This window comes from Lagenorhynchus albirostris, chromosome 10 (assembly GCF_949774975.1).
Source record: "Lagenorhynchus albirostris chromosome 10, mLagAlb1.1, whole genome shotgun sequence".
Classification (NCBI taxonomy): Eukaryota; Metazoa; Chordata; class Mammalia; order Artiodactyla; family Delphinidae; genus Lagenorhynchus; species Lagenorhynchus albirostris.
In genome coordinates, this window is record NC_083104.1 from 82,713,825 (window position 1) to 82,731,393 (window position 17,569).

A 17,569-nucleotide genomic window follows, 5' to 3' on the forward strand; every position below is an offset into this window, starting at 1 on the left:
TTTAAATGTAAAAATATGTAATATTTATGTAAAAACAGAAAATACTGTTATAAAATATTTAAAGTAAAACCATAAAATATTACACAAAATGTAGGTAATATTTATAACATCTTGAGGTGGAGAAGGCCATTCTCAACATGGCACCAAAGGTACAAACTATTTTTTTTAAAAGAGTGAACGATTTCATGAATAAAAATAATTTTTATTGTAAAATTAACATCCCCCCAAATTAAAATACAAAGTATTAAAAAGGAGGAAAAAAAGCATTGTCAGACAATTAGGCAAGGATTTGTCCTTTAAAGTACTTATTCAGTTGCTTCTTTAGTTCTACCTTGTTCTGAGGAGTGACCTGCTCTGAGATGGTCTTCTTGTGATGGAGATGTGGATATTATACCTGCATTCATAAGAAATAAAAGGAGGATCTTAATTTGATCAGCACTGCGCTTTAGCCGGTTGAAAAAGAGGGCATAAACCTTGCCCCCATGGAGCTTGCAATATGGTTGAAAAGACCAAATAAGCATGTACCCCAAACACTACAGATATTTTAAAAACCTATGTTTGCTCATGACATTTGCAGAGCATCCATTTGGTGTGTGAATTCTGGAAGTGTGTGAGCCTTATGAACCTTGGACAAATTACTTACCTTTTTTAAGCTTTAAGTCCCTCAACTATAAAATGAGGACAATAATAGTACCTACCTCAAGGAGTTGTTAGGACACAATTCATATAAGTTGCCTAGAATGTGTTAAGCCATTATTATCATCATTATTTTTTTTTAACATCTTTATTGGGGTATAATTGCTTTACAATGGTGTGTTAGTTTCTGCTTTATAACAAAGTGAATCAGTCATACATAAACATATGTTCCCACATCATTATTGTTAATAGCACAATATTTGTTTTCTTTCTGAAAATTATTGGGGTAAATCCTGCTCTCCCTTGCTATTAAGATGGGATTAATGAGTGGAAGAACTGATGCAATCTATAATCACAACCAAAAGTATAAATAAAAGATAGATATTGTCTCCAGGGAGATTAATTCACCAGTGACAGCCCCTATGGGATCACTGGCACACTGGGTGTGAACTTGTTTTATCTGCCTTTGAATCAGATTTGGAACCAGGAGAGATTATCCAATGCCTCCAGAATCACATTCACCCTACCTGCCATATTAAGACCTTTGGTGGCTTTTACTGAAGTGCTGACCTGATCATACTTGCTTCCCTCTCTCAGGACTGTTGGAATCCAACCCTTCTGCAACCTTTCTCCTGACTAAGCTTCTATAGCTAAACACATCTGCTTAATACAGATTCAAATAAGAAGAGGTAAGTTCTAGTGATGTCTCTTTCTATTCACACCAGCCTAGATGGTATTGTGTTTTGTTTTGAGACAGAAAATGAAGGTTCTGAGTTTTGGCAATATCAGGCAGGGTAAGATGCCTCCATGAGCTAAATGAATTCTCGTTATGCCAAACAAATGGTTGTCACTTGTTCAAAATTATGTTGATCCCAGAATTATGTCCAAAAAATCCAATTATCTAGGAGATGGGGAGGAATGAGAAAGCAGGTCATGTCACTAAAAATCAATTCTCTAAAACCAATACTCTGTCATTTTTGTCACATCCCTATGTGAAGACCAGCAAGAATTTCCCAGTAATAAAGTTTTTATCTTTTTGCTTTAAAGTGAATGAATGAATGAATGAATGAGTAAATGCCAATACTCTGAAGATAAATTTGAGGATCAAACAATATAAAGAATAACCAATGATAAAATATTGAGGATTTGCAAGGTGGGGTGGGGGGCAATGGGATCTTGTTTTACTCTTTTCCTCAGCCATTTTATACACAAATGCATGAACTTCCTGGCAGATGCAGGTGATTTCTTTTCTGTTTTTGGAGACATACTCCCTTGCCTCTCCCTCTTTCTGTCCCCGTCCCTGTCCTTGGTGGTTAAATAGCTGCAACAAACCATCCTAGCCATGAATTCAAGTGGTTGTATGTAAATGTGTAGTTTGTCAAATTGACCTAGAGGTGTCTGGATGAAGCAGGAATCCATACTCTGGTGAATGGACCCTCAGAGCCAATTGTTATAAGTCAAGCTTTAAATTTATCTCTTTTGGGAGGTCTTTTTTGGTTAAATCACGTATTCCGATCAATCCTCATATACATGCTTCTTTCTCTTAATTGAATTTCCATTCTTTCAGCACCTCAGATTAAAACTTCAAATGTTCTTTCAGCTCCTTCCTCTCTCCTACATTCGTACCTTGCTCTTGATTCCCACTGCCACTCTCCGAGCTAACGTTCTCAGCCTCTCTCCCATAGACTCTTGCAGTAGCCTCCCCACTGAGTTCCCAACTTCCAGTCTCTTCTTGAATCCCTCGTTATTCAGCCATAATAAATGTTTTTAAATGCTGCTCCAATCATTTCACACCTCTTCTGAAAAAAAAAATCTTCATTTGATCAGACTCCTTAACCTAGTATTCAAGATTTTCCATATCCTGGACCCAAGTTACTTTTGCAACCTGTTTTTCCACTACACCATGTTATGCACTCTATGCTGCAGTAAGTGATGATGTGTGCTTTCCACACTTTCAAACAATGTGTACAACTCTAATGCCTTCACCATCATTGACAAATATTCAGATCCCTTCCATTCCTTCTTATTTAATTTTCATTTATATTAAAGACATATGCGTTCAAAGTTAAAAAAATAAAATAATACTACGGGCTTATAATGAAAAATAGCAGTTCCCTTCTTCATCATTCCTCACTCTCAATTCCTGGTCTCCCAAGGTAACACATCTTTAATAATTTCAGTGTTTTACCCATACTTCTTAATAACAAGTCTTTACTCTATTTGTGTTTTTTTAGTTTTAAATATGACTTATTTATCACTTACTATAAAAAATGAGAACTTTTAACCCTTACATAACAAAGAGAAAGAGTGAGGACAAAAGACAGACACAGAGAGAGAGAGAGAGAGAGAGAGTGAGAGAATGTCTATGTCTTACTCTCCAGATACTCTTATATCATACTTTTTGGTTATATCAGCATGAAGAGTTTACACTTTCACGACTGCATAAACATTAGTCACAGTGGAATCATTTAGTGAACTATGGTTACCTAAAAAAAAAAATCTCTTCTCAATTCTCACAGATGGTCAGATGGTACAATTCCTGTTGTTTTTGTTTGTTTGTTTTTGGAGACATGACAAGGGATCTTGTCCTCAACACCAGTCTGTTCTTATTACATAATCCACACACATCTTCAGGGTCCTTCTACTATATGCTAAGGGATTCTCACAAATCAACATCATTTAGATGGGTCACTTTAAAGTGACCAGGTTTTAGTGTTGACTAAAACAACAGAAAAAAAAAAAACCCAATGAAAACCATACTCATGGCTCCAGCCAGTAAATTGAAACAAGTCTCTCTGGTAGAGGTAACAATTACGACAAATTCATATCTAATTTCTTGGGTCAAACACTCTCAGAATTCATTCCCGTATACGGTCTCCAAATTTCTGCCCCAAATTAGCAAGGACCTGTAATGTTTCTTGCCCTGGCAGAGCCTGCAGCAATCGAACCCTGTTTATCTGATGGGTATGGAGAGGGCCATCAGGAGAATTGTTCCTTTTACTCTGCATCCCACTCAGTAAGGAAGTATCACAATTTTCTTAAGATTTTATTTTTAGAACAGTTTCACATCACAGCAAAACTCAGCAAGAGTACAGGGATTTCCCATATAACCCCTGCCCCTACGCATGCATAGCCTCCCCCTTTACCTTCATCCCTCACCAAAGTGGCACAATTGTTAGAGCTGATGAGCTTACCCAGACATATCATAATCACCCAAAGTCCATAGTTACATTATGGTTCACTCTTCATATTGTACATTCTATGGGTTTGGAAAAATGTATAATGACATGTATATACCGTTATAATATCATACAGAGGAGGCTCACTGCCTAAAAATCCTCTGTGCTCTACTTAGTCATCCCTCCCTCCTAAACATTGGCAACCACTGATCTTTTTACTGTCTTCATAGTTTTGCATTTTCCAAACATACTGTATGATAGTTGGAATCATACAGTATATTGCCTTTTCAGATTGGCTTCTTTCAGTTAGTAATTAGCATTCAAGGTTCTTCTACGTCTTTTCATAGCTTGACAGCTTGTTTCTCTTTAGCGCTGAATAGTACTCCATTGTCTGGATGTACCACAGTTTATTTATCCATTCACCTTCGGAAGGACATCTTGGTTGCTTCCAAATTTTGGCAATTATGAGTAAAACTGTTGCAAACATCTTTGTGCAGGCTTTTGTGTGGATGTAAGTTTTCAGTTCATGTGAGTAAATACCCAGGAGTGTGATTACTGGATCATATGGTAAGAGTATGTTTAGTTGTGTAAGAAACTGCCAGACTGTCTTCCAAAGTGGCCCTACCATTTTGTATTCCCACCAGCAAATGAGAGTTCCTATTGTGCCACAGCCTTGCTAGCGTTTGGTGTCATTGTTCTCGATTTTGGCCACTCTAATAGGTGTGTAGTAGAATCTGATTGTTGTTCTAATTTGTATTTCCCTGATGACATATGTCTTAGTCCATTTGGGCTGCTATAACAAAATGCTGGAGACCAGGAGACCTATTGCAACATTTATCTCACTGATCTGGAGGCTGGGAAATCCAAGATCATGGCACTGGCAGTTTCAGTGTCTGGTAAAAGCCCACTTTTTGGTTAATAGATAGCACCTTGTAGCTGTAACTTCACATGGTGGAAAGGACAGGAATCGCTGTGGGTTCTTTTATAAGAGCACTAAGCCCATACATGAAGGCTCTACCTTCATTACCTAAGCACCTACCCAAGACCCCACCTCTTAGGTCACACACTCCCTTAGCTGCAAGGTAGCTGGGAGAAGACCACCTCCCAATGACTTCTTTAATCATACAGAAGAGCCATGACAAATAATGAATGTCCACTAACCCATCACATAGGGCTTTGATTTAGGGGGAAAAAATGAAACCACTTTCTCTACTGAAAGGATTTTTCAAATGTGACTTATTAATTATTATATTCATTAATGTTGTTATGATTTCTACTGAGGGTGTACCCCATTGCTCCCCCATAAAAGTATTTTTTCCTGTTATCGTCAAAACTTCTGACAACTCAGGGTTTTTAAAATCACCCTTCTCTTCCTTGATTTTAGCAGATGTCTCCCATCAAAATTCAATGAAGCACATGAATGAAAGTTTTCCAGAGGATTTCATTCTCATAGGCTTTACCAAATATCCATGGTTGGATCTTCCTCTCTTCTTTGCCCTCCTAATCTCCTACATGTTCACACTGTTGGGAAACATTGCTATTATTCTGGTCTCTCAAATAGATTCCCAACTCCAAAGTCCTATGTACTTCTTCCTCACAAGCCTCTCTTTTTTTGGACCTCTGTTTCACCAGCACAACTCTACCCCAAAAGCTGTTCAACCTGGGGCGGGGGGGCCAACAAGAACATCACTTATACAGGCTGTATGACCCAGGCCTATGTATTTCACTGGCTAGGCTGTACTGAATGTGTCCTGCTTGGCACCATGGCCTTACACCACTATGTGGCTGTGTGTAAGCCTCTGAGATACTCTGTAATCATGAACCACAAGCTCTGCTGGCAGCTCTCCAGCACTGCTTGGCTCATTGGTCTGGCCAATTCACTACTGCAGTCCACACTCACAGTCCAGCTGCCCCTGTGTGGGAACCAGGAATTGGACCACTTCTTTTGTGAGCTGCCCAGTCTAATTAAGATGGCTTGCGTGGACACCACAGTCAGCGAGCTTACAGTGATGGCCACCTTCCTGATAATGGGTCCCCTCTCCATGATTCTTGTCTCTTACTGTTATATTGCTCAAGCTGTATTTCAAATCCCTTCTGCTGATGGGAGACTTACGGCCTTCAACACTTGTTCATCACACCTACTGGTGGTGTCTTTATTCTATGGCTCTGGCATCTACATCTATATACAGCCCTCAGGGGACAGCCCTCAAGATGTCATCAAAGTTCTGATGCTATTTTACTGCGTTATTACTCCCATGGCCAACCCATTCATCTACACCTTGAGGAACAAGGATGTTAAAGGAGCTTTGAGGAGACTTCTGAAGAGGGCCATTTTGTCCAAGAGAATGTGAGAAAATGATGCTTTATTCTGAATGGGAAAGCCCAACAATAACCTGAAATATATCCTCCTTTAAATAGACGTTCCATCAAAATCATGCTCAAAAGTCAATTCAAGAAAACCTTTGTGTGTTGTTTACCACTTCTGACACCGAGTGTGTTGGGTTTTTTCCCCACAACAACCAATTCTCTGAAACAAACTGGGTGTCCTACTTTCAATTCAATTCTGACACTGACTACCCAGAGTTATCATAGGCCCCACAGGTTAAGGGCTCAATTCCACAAAACTGCCTCTGTTACTGGAGAGTAGGTTCTTGTCTCATCCCAGAGATATTTCAGAGACGAGACACAGAGGCTAAGGAAGCAAAGCGAGGATTTATTAATTGATAGTACACTCTCAGGAGGGAGAGCAGGCAGGCTCAGGTGAGAAGCTGCTCTGAGTTCCTTCGGCAAGCTGGTTATATAGGGTGTGAAAATGATTGGGCAGAAAATATTCATTGAGGAGGGCGGGGTTTGGGGTCAAATTTCCTGATTTTCATCCCAGCTCCACCTTCCCCGGGGGAGGAGGAATTTTTTCCCTTTCTTGGTCTTAATTGTAAGTGTCATGGTATCGGTGCATCATGGGTACTTCTTCTCTGCAAGGCTAATTTTATTGTAAAGAGGGCGTAACAAGCAAAAGGTTACATTCGGAAGCCAGAGATTCCCACCTTTTGCCGCCTTTCTTTGCCTCTAGGACCCGTGTCGCCTCAAGATGTAAGGTTTCCTGTCACCTGACCCGTGCCCCCCACCCCCTTTCTCTGCTCATATCTAGCTACCTGCCTGCTCTAATACCTCCGCTTCAGGTGCCAATCACAAGTTCAGGCCACCTGTACTTCTGACCAACCAGCTACAAAGTCAGGGTTCCTAGAAGAGCTCACTAAACTCAAGAAAACATTTTTTAAAATATTTATTTATTTGCCTGTGCCGGGTCTTAGCTGCGGCACTTGGGATCTTCGTTGCAGAGTACAGGATATTTTAGTTGCAGCATGTGGGATCTAATTCCCTGACCAGGGATGGAACCTGGGCCCCCTGTGTTGGGAGCGCGGAGACTTAGCCTCTAGACCACCAGGAAAGCCCCTCAAGGGAACATTTCACATATTTTTACCAATGTATTGTAATTATAATGCCGGCTGCCGTGAGCTGGTCTCCTAGAGTGACCCCTGACGTGGGAGACTGGGCTTTGTGCCCGGACCCGGACCCGACCCCAGATTTCTTACCCTGACCGGGCCCCAGAGGTTTCAGAGAAGCAGAGGACTCCTGAGTGTCTGCTCAGGAGAGAGGGGTGGCTTTTTTTGGAATCTGGTGAGTCTTTGACGCATAGAAAGCAGGCACTTTTCTTTAGTCCTTGGGGTCAGAAGTGTTTTCGAAATCAGATTGAGGAATTTTTTTAAAAACATGGTGCGTATATAGTATATTGAATGCATAACACCCCAGGAGCCTGGGGCAGTCCCATATTTTATTACAGAAAGTAGTATCAATATTTCTGTAACAAAATATGAATTTCACTCTAAAACTATAAATAACTTCATGTCATTTCAAGCCAAGCTGTTACAAAATGAATTTATGTCACTTTGAGTATTGCCATCAAATGACTTATGAAAATACTCTTGGTTTTCAGAACTCTGGGGGACGTCAGAATTGTGGAGGAGGGGTTGTGGAGCCGTTCTAGTTAATATTTTCACTGCCTTATTTCTCTAATCTTGTTTGTTTATGTATCACACAGTATTAAAGCAAACAATTCCTGAGCAAGCTGTTGAAAAAGTCTTAGAGTTAATACCTTTTGTTAGTCATTATTTTTTTCAACAGATAGTTAATTGATGATTTATATGTCCCAGACATTCTTTTGGCACTTAGAATGGTGCAGTGTACCAAACTGATAGATAAAACCCCTGTTCTTATGGCATTTATATTATTGTGGAGTAACAAACAAAAGGCAAATAAAGATATGTTGTCAGTTGGTGGTGAGTGTTACAAAGAAAGTAGAGTAAGAGGGTGGATAATGGTAGGAAAACTTTTATATACAATGAGCTAGAAATGTCTCTTTGAGAAGATGATTTTTGAGCATACTTTAAAGAAACAAGGGAATGCCCTATGCTAATATCTGGGTAAGAGCATTCCACGCAGGTGTGAAGGGCCTCAGGTAGACTGCATTTAACATGTCTAAAATAGAAAAGGGTTGGAGTAGAGTGAGTATAGGAAAAAGATTACTCTTTTCATTTCTAAAATAATCATATGAATTTCCATTACCAGGAATGTCAAATCCTCAAATCATCTACATCACTGTTAGGCAGATTTCAAAAACCTTTTCTGTTGTGTTTTTCTTCAAGTGGTATAGGCAGTGTTTAATAATAATACATGTGGATTTTTAAAAACTGATGGGTACTTTCTATATTTTGCAAAGGGGAGTCTCCCTGGAGTATGAACCTATCTGCAGGGACCCCTCTCCTGAGAGAAAATGAATACAGATCTTATTATTCAGAATGAAAAAAACCCAGGAGGAACCTTTAATAGTAAAGGGGGAGGAAGAGACTTTTTTGTACAAGAAATTGACTTGCAGCAGAATAGCCAGTCCAGCCAGGAAGTCTTCTGCCAACATTTTAGACGGTTCTGCTACCAGGAGACACTTGGACCCAGGGAGGCTCTGAGCCAACTCCAGGAACTTTGCTGTCAGTGGTTGAGCCCAGAGAATCATAAAAAGGAGCAGATCCTGCAGTTACTGGTGTTGGAGCAGTTCGTGGCCATCCTGCCTGAGGAGCTCCAGGCTTGGGTGCGGGAGCATCATCCATTGAATGGAGATGAGGCTGTGTCTTTGCTGGGAGATTTGGAGAGAGAACTTGATGGTCCAGAATTTCGGGTGGGAAGAGGAAGCATGTTCTGCTGTGGCAATCAGACCATTAAATTAACCACATTTAATAGTTTGGTCAATAGGAAAGCAGTGAGGGTAACTGAGCTTTTGTCCCTGTCAGGAGTCATTGCTTCTGTCAGTTCATTTTTCTGTCTCATCTCTCCTGCTAAGCCCATTCAGTCCTTTTTCCTAATCCTGTTTCCATGGGAGTTGTTTCCTAAGGTTTTAGCTCTGGTTTTCACAGTAGTTTCCTCCTAAGCCCAATGGTCCCTGATTGTCTCCAGGGCACATCTCAAGCAGGTGGACAGGAAGTGCTCTGGCAGGAGGTGATATCTCTGGTTGCTGCACAGCAGTCACCAAGTTGTCAGCTCTGGCACGTGGAGACCCTGCTCAAGCACGACTCTATATTCACAAAATATAGAAAGTATTAAGATGAAAACCCCATTTCCTACGAGAGAGGTGAGGAGGAGAGGGAGAAATGTATCTGGGAAGGTGGGTTAGGGTAGCAGGCACCTACTTGGCCAACCAAAGCTATCCTTTACAACTTAATCAATAGTGTTTCTAACCCTAACTCTCACCTGAAATCCTCCCTGGCTCATATACTCTCTCTTTACAAAGTACAACCTTTATTCTTGGTCTTTTAAGCAAAAGATTTTTATTTTATTTGTTTTCATATACCATGTTGGTTTTCATTAAAGCATTAAACTATCACATCATTCTGTTGCTTTTTATACCACCTCTGTTTTACAGTCTCCTTTACAATGACCTTCTAAATGTCCTATCCTACCCTGTATCTGTAAGTTTTCTATACCCATCAGTGATAAAGTCATCTTTTAAGCCTTTCACTTTGACTACATTTCTCCTGTCCTCTTCCACATTAAGTTCTCTTGTCTTTTCATGTCAGTAGCTTCCCCTACATGTCACTCCAGTCTAGGTTTGTTACATGTTTTCCTTTCCACATTCTCTACATGCTAAATGTGCTTTCCGTTTACTAAGCATCTCCCTTTTTACATCCTGATCCCCTTTAGAATCTGTCTCCAGAAAAATAGCAATAAAGTGACCAGAAGAGTCAAGAAATCAGTCCTTTTCCAGTATTTCCTTTGAGTTCAAGTGGAATCTCCATTTTAATGAGCTCGATGGGACATTTAATTTATTTCCTTCAGGCCAAATTTCACTAAAAATGTGTATTTTAGTGTATTCATAAAGCAATACTGATGTTAGTTTGTTTGAAGGAATTATTGGTTTACACTGAATCTTCAAGCAATGTTCTATGTGGGGGAGGATTAAGATAAAGGGTTTTCTCTCCAAGCAATAGAGGAAATACACTTTTGCCTTTCTGCTATATAGTGGGCCCTTTGTATCTGTGGGTTGCACATCCTCCTATTCAACCAAGTGTGGATCGAAAATATTCAGGAAAAAAAATTCCAGAACATTCCAAAAAGTAAAGCTTGAATTTGCAGCACACTGGCAACTATTTCCATAGCATTTACATTGTATTAGGTATTATAAGTAATCTGGAGATGATTTAAAGTATATGGGAGGATGTACATAGGTTATATGCAAATACTATGCTATTTTATATAAGGGATTTAAGCATCTTCAGATTTTGGTGTGGAGGCATGGGTCGTGGAACCAATCCCCTGCAGATACCAATGGACAACTGTACTTGTATTTGAATGCAATTTAAAGTACTCTTTACACACTTAGACTTTAACAAATTAGTGCCCCTTTTTGGTGTTAAAGATTATTCTCAGTCCTACCTTAGTAATTATTACATAGGTTATTTATGCCTAGGGTATGTCTATTTCAACTTTCCTTTCTAGCATTTTCCTTAATTGAACATAAGACCTATTTATTAATTGTTGGAGGAGCATGACTAGAAAAGAGATAAATGATCCCTTGGGAGTTTAATATTTCATCAGTTCAAAAAGGTGACATTTCTATTGTTTACTTTTACATATGTTTAAAATCTTCCATAATAAAAAGCTTAAAAAGAAAGTGACATTTAAATGATCCATTTCCTATTTCTGAAAGTGAGACCAAACCTTAGACTGGGAAGTTGACTGCAAAGCAGGAAGTGTCCAAAGGAATGGAATCACAGAAGATGATACTCAACAGAATCTTCAGAGGCAGGAACATTTTCTTGGGGGCTTATTTTGGAGACCTTTGAGAATGCAAGGACAGGTTTGGAGGGCATCACGGAAACGCAGAGGAAGGGAAAGAACACAAATGTGATCAGTGTGGGAAAAGCTTCATGCACATCATGAATCTTATTGGACATCAGAGAATCACAGGAAAAACCCTTTCAGTGTAAAGAATGTGGAAGAGCCTTCTGTCAAAATACAACCCTTTTAAATCACCTCATAATTCACTCTGGCAAAAAACCTTATCAGTGTAATCATTGTGGCAAAAGTTTTAGTTAAGGCTCAGTCCTTATTAAACATCAAAGAAGTCACACTGGGGAGGGGCCTTATGAGTGCAATGAATGTGGCAAAACCTTCAGTAACAGCACAGGACTTAGCATCAGAGGTACCATACCTTAATGAAATGTTACCAGTGCAATGACTGTGGGAAGGCTTTCAGAGAAAGTTCAAACCTTACTAAACATCAGCGAATTCATACAGGAGAAAAGCCCTACGAATGTGATGAATGTGGAAAAGCCTTCAGTGGAAGTTCTGACCTTACTAGACATCACAGAATTCACACTGGGGAGAAACCCTAAGAATGTGACAAGTGTGGGAAGGCCTTCCGACTGAGCTTACATCTTACTGAACACCAGAGAATCCACAACAAAGAAAAACCCTATGTGTAGTAAGTATGTAAGAGCCTTTAAACAGAGATCAGGTCTTTTTCAACATAAAAAAAAAAAGCACAACTAATCAAAATCACTTTGGGAATTCCCTGGTGATCTGGTGGTTAGGACTCTGAGCTCTCATTGCTGAGGGCTCAGGTTCGATTCCTGGTCAGGGAACTAAAATCCCGCAAGTGGCGCGGCAAAAAAAATCACATTGCTTTAATTACTGTAGTAAGAATGTTAAGCAGCATTTGTTCTCGTAGAATTCAGAGAAGCTACATGAGCACTCTCCATATCTGTCACCGTCTCAATTTCTCTGACATCAAAGTATCTACAGACTAGATTCTCTCTCAGAGTGAGCTAAGCCAGAGTTTCTATTTCTAGGCCTCAAGGCTGACTAATTTAAAATGTAAAGCTTCAGAATAGCCTGTTTCATCCTATCCATAATGAAATTTAGAGAAAAATGCACACCCATAACCCAGAGTTGAAAGTACCACAACATTTCTCAAGTGAGTAGTTAAAGGTTTAGGCATTGCTTTTCTTCCTCACTTTTTCTTCCTTTGCTTTATGTGTGGTGATCAAGACCTTAGTAACTTGTTAGATGTTGCTTTAAAAGGGGGTTGACATGGGGTGAGGAAAGATACTAGGTTCTAGTATCCACTACGCCACTGTGATCTTAGGCGAGTCCTCCACACATTCTAGGCCTTAGATTCCTCATCTGTGAATTATGGGATTAGAATATATATTCTCTCAAAGATCCCTTGAACCTCTACAATTGATTTTTGTGAATGCCTTCAAGCTTCTGTATTTAATTCCTCAACCTGACATTCAAGAGGCTCCTCTACAAATTAGTCCCAGTAAGAAATGTTGTTTTCTTCACTATCCTACAAGAGCTCTCTGCTCTTATTGTATTGGTCTCACTTTCCCCAGCTCCCCCCAGTACACTCCAGCTTCCATGTCTTTGTCTTCCATTCTAACCCCCTTCGTGCCCTCTTTATCTTTGTTGTTTCTCCAATTAAATTTGATATATGTCTTACTGTAACTCCACTTAGAATAAACAAGTTTTCTGAGCACTGAAACTCCCAGAGGCTGTATGCAGTACTCCTAAGGTGTCACTTAAAAATGGGCTTGGGTTAAATAGTATTGACCCTCTTGGGAATCTCTCTTCCCTTTTTTTCAGACCACTTATGATACCATAGGCGTCATTTCTTTCTAATTCTCTGCCTTCCCTCCAAACTTGCCTTTCCTAAGTATCATTGTTTCAGAGGAGGAAGCAGAGATAGTGGGTTCAATCAGAGATGATGGCATCACATTTAAGGGAAAAAAAAGGAAAAGAAAACCCTAGATAGGGAGTCAAAGTACAGACACCTATATCAGAATTTATGATCAGCTACTGGTAATAAAGATCTGAAAAATACACAAACTGTATTCTTCTTGAGTAAAAGAAGTCTAAAGGTAGATAGTTTAGGGTTGTTGCTTTTACTCCATGGAATCATCAGGGATCCAGGTCCCTTCCAGTTTTCACCATCCTCTGCATGGCTGCTGAAGCACCAGCCATCAATTCTACATTCCAGTCAGCAGGAAGGGCCAAAAAGGACTCCCAAATCAGTCAGCATCTTTCACGGAGCCTTCTCAGGACAGTATATTTCTTCTTATATTGAATTAGCCAGAACTTAGTCACATGACCACAACTCAGCTTCAAGGGTAGCCGAGAAATGTAATCTTTATTCCAGGTGCCAAAGGACACAAATAAAAAATTAGATTTCTGGGGCTTCCCTGGTGGCGCAGTGGATGAGAGTCCGCCTGCCGATGCAGGAGACACGGGTTCGTGACCTGGTCCGGGAGGATCCTACACACCGCGGAGCGGCTGGGCCCGTGAGCCATGGCCGCTGAGCCTGCACGTCCAGAGCCTGTGCTCCGCAACGGGAGAGGCCACAACAGTCAGAGGCCCGAGTATCGCAAAAAAAAAAAAAAAAAAAAAAGATTTCTGTTACCTAATAAAAAGGAGCTACTTATTTAGTAGGCAATCAACAGCCTGCCACAGTCCGAAATAAAGTCATGGCATTTTGAGTTCTAAAGTGCAGGTACTAACTCGTGTGTGTGTGTGTGTGTGTGTGTGTGTGTGTGTGTGTGTGTGTGTGTGTGCTGTCAGCAACCATCTACTTTTACTTACAGCAGCTCTGGTCATGGATTATTTGTGAAGGGTTTTTCTTTTTTGTTTTTTTAACTTTATCTTTTTATTTTATTTTTGAAGTATCCTTTTTTTTGAATTTTATTTTATTTTATTTTCATACAGCAGGTTCTTATTTGTTATCTATTTTATACATACTAGTGTATATATGTCAATCCCAATCTCCCAATTCATCCCACCACCCCCCCCAACCCTGCTTTTCCTCCTTGGTGTCCATACGTTTGCTCTCTACATCCATGTCTCTAAACCGGTTCATCTGTACCATTGTTCTAGATTCCACATATATGCATTGATATAGAATATTTGTTTTTCTCTTTCTGACCTACTTGACTCTGTATGACAGTCTCTAGGTCCATCCACGTCTCTACAAGTGACCCAATTTTGTTCCTTTTTATGGCTGAGTAATATTCCATTGTATATATGTACCACGTCTTCTTTATCCATTCCTCTGTTGGTGGGTATTTAGGTTGCTTCCATGACCTGGCTATTGTAAATAGTGCTGCAATGAACACTGGGGTGCATGTGTCTTTTTGAATTATGGTTTTCTCTGGATATATGCCCAGTAGTGGGATTGCTGGGTCATAAGGTAATTCTATTTTTAGTTTTTTAAGGAAACTCCATACTGTTCTCCATAATGGCTGTATCAATTTACATTGCCACCAACAGTTCAAGAGGGTTCCTTTTTCTCCACACCCTCTCCAGCATTTGTTGTTTGTAGATTTTCTGATGATGCCCATTCTAACTGGTGTGAGGTGATATCTCATTGTAGTTTTGATTTGCATTTCTCTAATAATTAGTGATTTGAGCAGCTTTTCATGTGCTTCTTGGCCACCTGTATGTCTTCTTTGGTGAAATGTCTATTTAGGTCTTCTGCCCATTTTTGTATTGGGCTGTTTGTTTTTTTAATATTGAACTGCATGAGCTGTTTATATATTTTGGAGATTAATCCTTGGTCCATTGTTTCATTTGCAAATATTTTCTCCCATTCTGAGGGTTGTATTTTTGTCCTGTTTATAGTTTCCTTTGCTGTGCAAAAGCTTTTAAGTTTCATTAGGTCTCATTTGTTTATTTTTGTTTTTATTTCCATTACTCTAGAAGATGGGTCAAAAAAGGTCTTGTGATTTATGTCAAAGAGTGTTCTTCCTATGTTTTCCTCTAAGAATTTTATAGTGTCCAGTCTTACATTTAGGTCTTTAATCCATTTTGAGTTTATTTTTGTGTATGGTGTTAGGAGTGTTCTAATTTCATTCTTTTACATGTAGCTGTCCAGTTTTCCCAGCACCAGTTATTGAAGAGACTGTCTTTTCTCCATTGTATATCCTTGCCTCCTTTGTCATAGATTAGTTGACCATAGGTGCGTGGGTTTACGTCTGGGCTTTCTGTCCTGTTCCATTGATCTGTATTTCTGTTTTTGTGCCAGTACCCTATTGTCTTGATTACTGTAGCTTTGTAGTATAGTCTGAAGTCAGGGAGTCTGATTCCTCCAGCTCCGGTTTTTTCCCCTCAAGACTGCTTTGGCTATTCAGAGTCTTCTGTGTCTCCATACAAATTTTAAGATTTTTTGTTCTAGTTCTGTAAAAAAATGCCATTGGTAATTTGATAGGGATTGCATTGATTCTCTAGATTGCTTTGGGTAGTATAGTCATTTTCACAATATTGATTCTTCCAATCCGAGAACGTGGTGTATCTCTCCATCTGTTTGTGTCATCTTTGATTTCTTTCATCAGTGTCTTATAGTTTTCTGAGTACAGGTCTTTTATCTCTTTAGGTAGGTTTATTCCTAGGTATTTTATTCTTTTTGTTGCAGTGGTGAATGGGATTGTTTCCTTAATTTCTCTTTTTGGTATTTCATTGTTAGTGTATAAGAATGCAAGAGATTTCTGTGCATTAATTTTGTATCCTGCAACTTTACCAAATTCATTGATTAGCTCTAGTAGTTTTCTGGTGGCATCTTTAGGATTCTCTATGTATAGTATCATGTCATCTGCAAACAGTGACAGTTTTACTTCTTCTTTTCCGATTTGTATTCCTTTTATTTCTTTTTCTTCTCTGATTGCCATGGCTAGGACTTCCAAAACTATGCCGAATCATAGTGGTGAGAGTGGACATCCTTGTCTTGTTCCTGATCTTAGAGGAAATGCTTTCAGTTTTTCACCATTGAGAATGATGTTTGCTGTGGGTTTGTCATTTATGGCCTTTATTATGTTGAGGTAGGTTCCCTCTATGCCCACTTTCTGGAGGGTATTTATCATAGATGGGTGTTGAATTTTGTCAAAAGCTTTTTCTGCATCTATTGAGATGATCATATGGTTTTTATTCTTCAGTTTGTTAATATGGTATATCACATTGATTGATTTGCATATATTGAAGAATCCTTGCATCCCTGGGATAAATCCCACTTGATCATGGTGTATGATCCTTTTAATGTGCTGTTGGATTCTGTTTGCTAGTAGTTTTTGAGATTTTTGCATCTATATTCATCAGTGATATTCATCTCTAATTTTCTTTTTTTGTAGTATCTCTGTCTGGTTTTGGTATCAGGGTGATGGTGGCCTCATAGAATGAGCTTGGGAGTGTTTCTTCCTCTGCAATTTTTGGAAGAGTTTGAGAAGGACGGGTGTTAGTTCTTATCTAAATGTTTGATAGAATTCACCTGTGAAGCCATCTGGTCCTAGACTTTTGTTTGTTGGAAGATTTTTAATCACAGTTTCAATTTCAGTGCTTGTGATTGGTCTGTTTATATTTTCTATTTCTTTCTGGTTCAGTCTTGGACGTTTGTATCTTTCTAAGAATTTGGCCATTTCTTCCATGTTGTCCATTTTATTGCCATAGAGTTGCTTGTAGTAGTCTCTTATGATGCTTTGTATTTCTGCAGTGTCCGTTGTAACTTCTCCTTTTTCATTTCTAATTTTATTGATTTGAGTCCTCTCCCTCTTTTTCTTGATGAGTCTGGCTAAAGGTTTATCAATTTTGTTTATCTTCGCAAAGAACCAGCTTTTAGTTTTATTGATCTTTGCTATTGTTTTCTTTGTTTCTATTTCATTTATTTCTGCTCTGATCTTATCTTATTCTTAATAGAATTTTGGGTTGTTTCCAGTTTAGAGCTATAAAAAATGCTGCTAAAGTGTGTCTTTAGATGTAAATATATATGCATTTCTGGCAGCAATATAACTAGAAGTGAAACTCTTGGGTCATAGAATATGCATATGTTCAACTTCAGCAGATATACCAAAGAATTTCCCAAAAATGTTGTTGCCAATTTACACTCTCATCAACAGTGTATGAAAATTTCCATTGCTCCATAATCCTTGCCAACACTTCACACTGTGAATTCATTTTTAACAGGGATTTCAGCTTTCAGTTTGCGGTTTCTTAACAAATACCTAATGACCTATCATATTGGCAACATTCAAAAGCCTGAAAACATACAGTTGGGGAGGCAGTGTGAAAACAGGCACTATCTCGCATTGCTGTTGAAAGTGCAAAATGACACAACCCTTACAAAGACACTTCTCTCCTCTCCTCTCTTCATTGTTCATTGCAGCATT

At 39.2% G+C, this 17,569-nt stretch overlaps 1 protein-coding gene and 1 pseudogene across 1 annotated transcript; both read left to right on the plus strand.

Annotated features, from left to right (window-relative positions):
* The first annotated feature begins 5,222 nt into the window (after positions 1 to 5,222).
* LOC132527581 (olfactory receptor 2B11-like) lies at positions 5,223 to 6,166 on the plus strand. Its single transcript, XM_060163480.1, is given in 3 exon segments — positions 5,223 to 5,423; positions 5,425 to 5,478; positions 5,480 to 6,166. Coding segments are annotated over 3 exon segments (942 nt in total).
* A 2,480-nt stretch (positions 6,167 to 8,646) lies between these two features.
* Positions 8,647 to 11,915, plus strand: LOC132527932 (zinc finger and SCAN domain-containing protein 31-like; annotated as a pseudogene).
* The last annotated feature ends 5,654 nt before the right edge of the window (positions 11,916 to 17,569 follow it).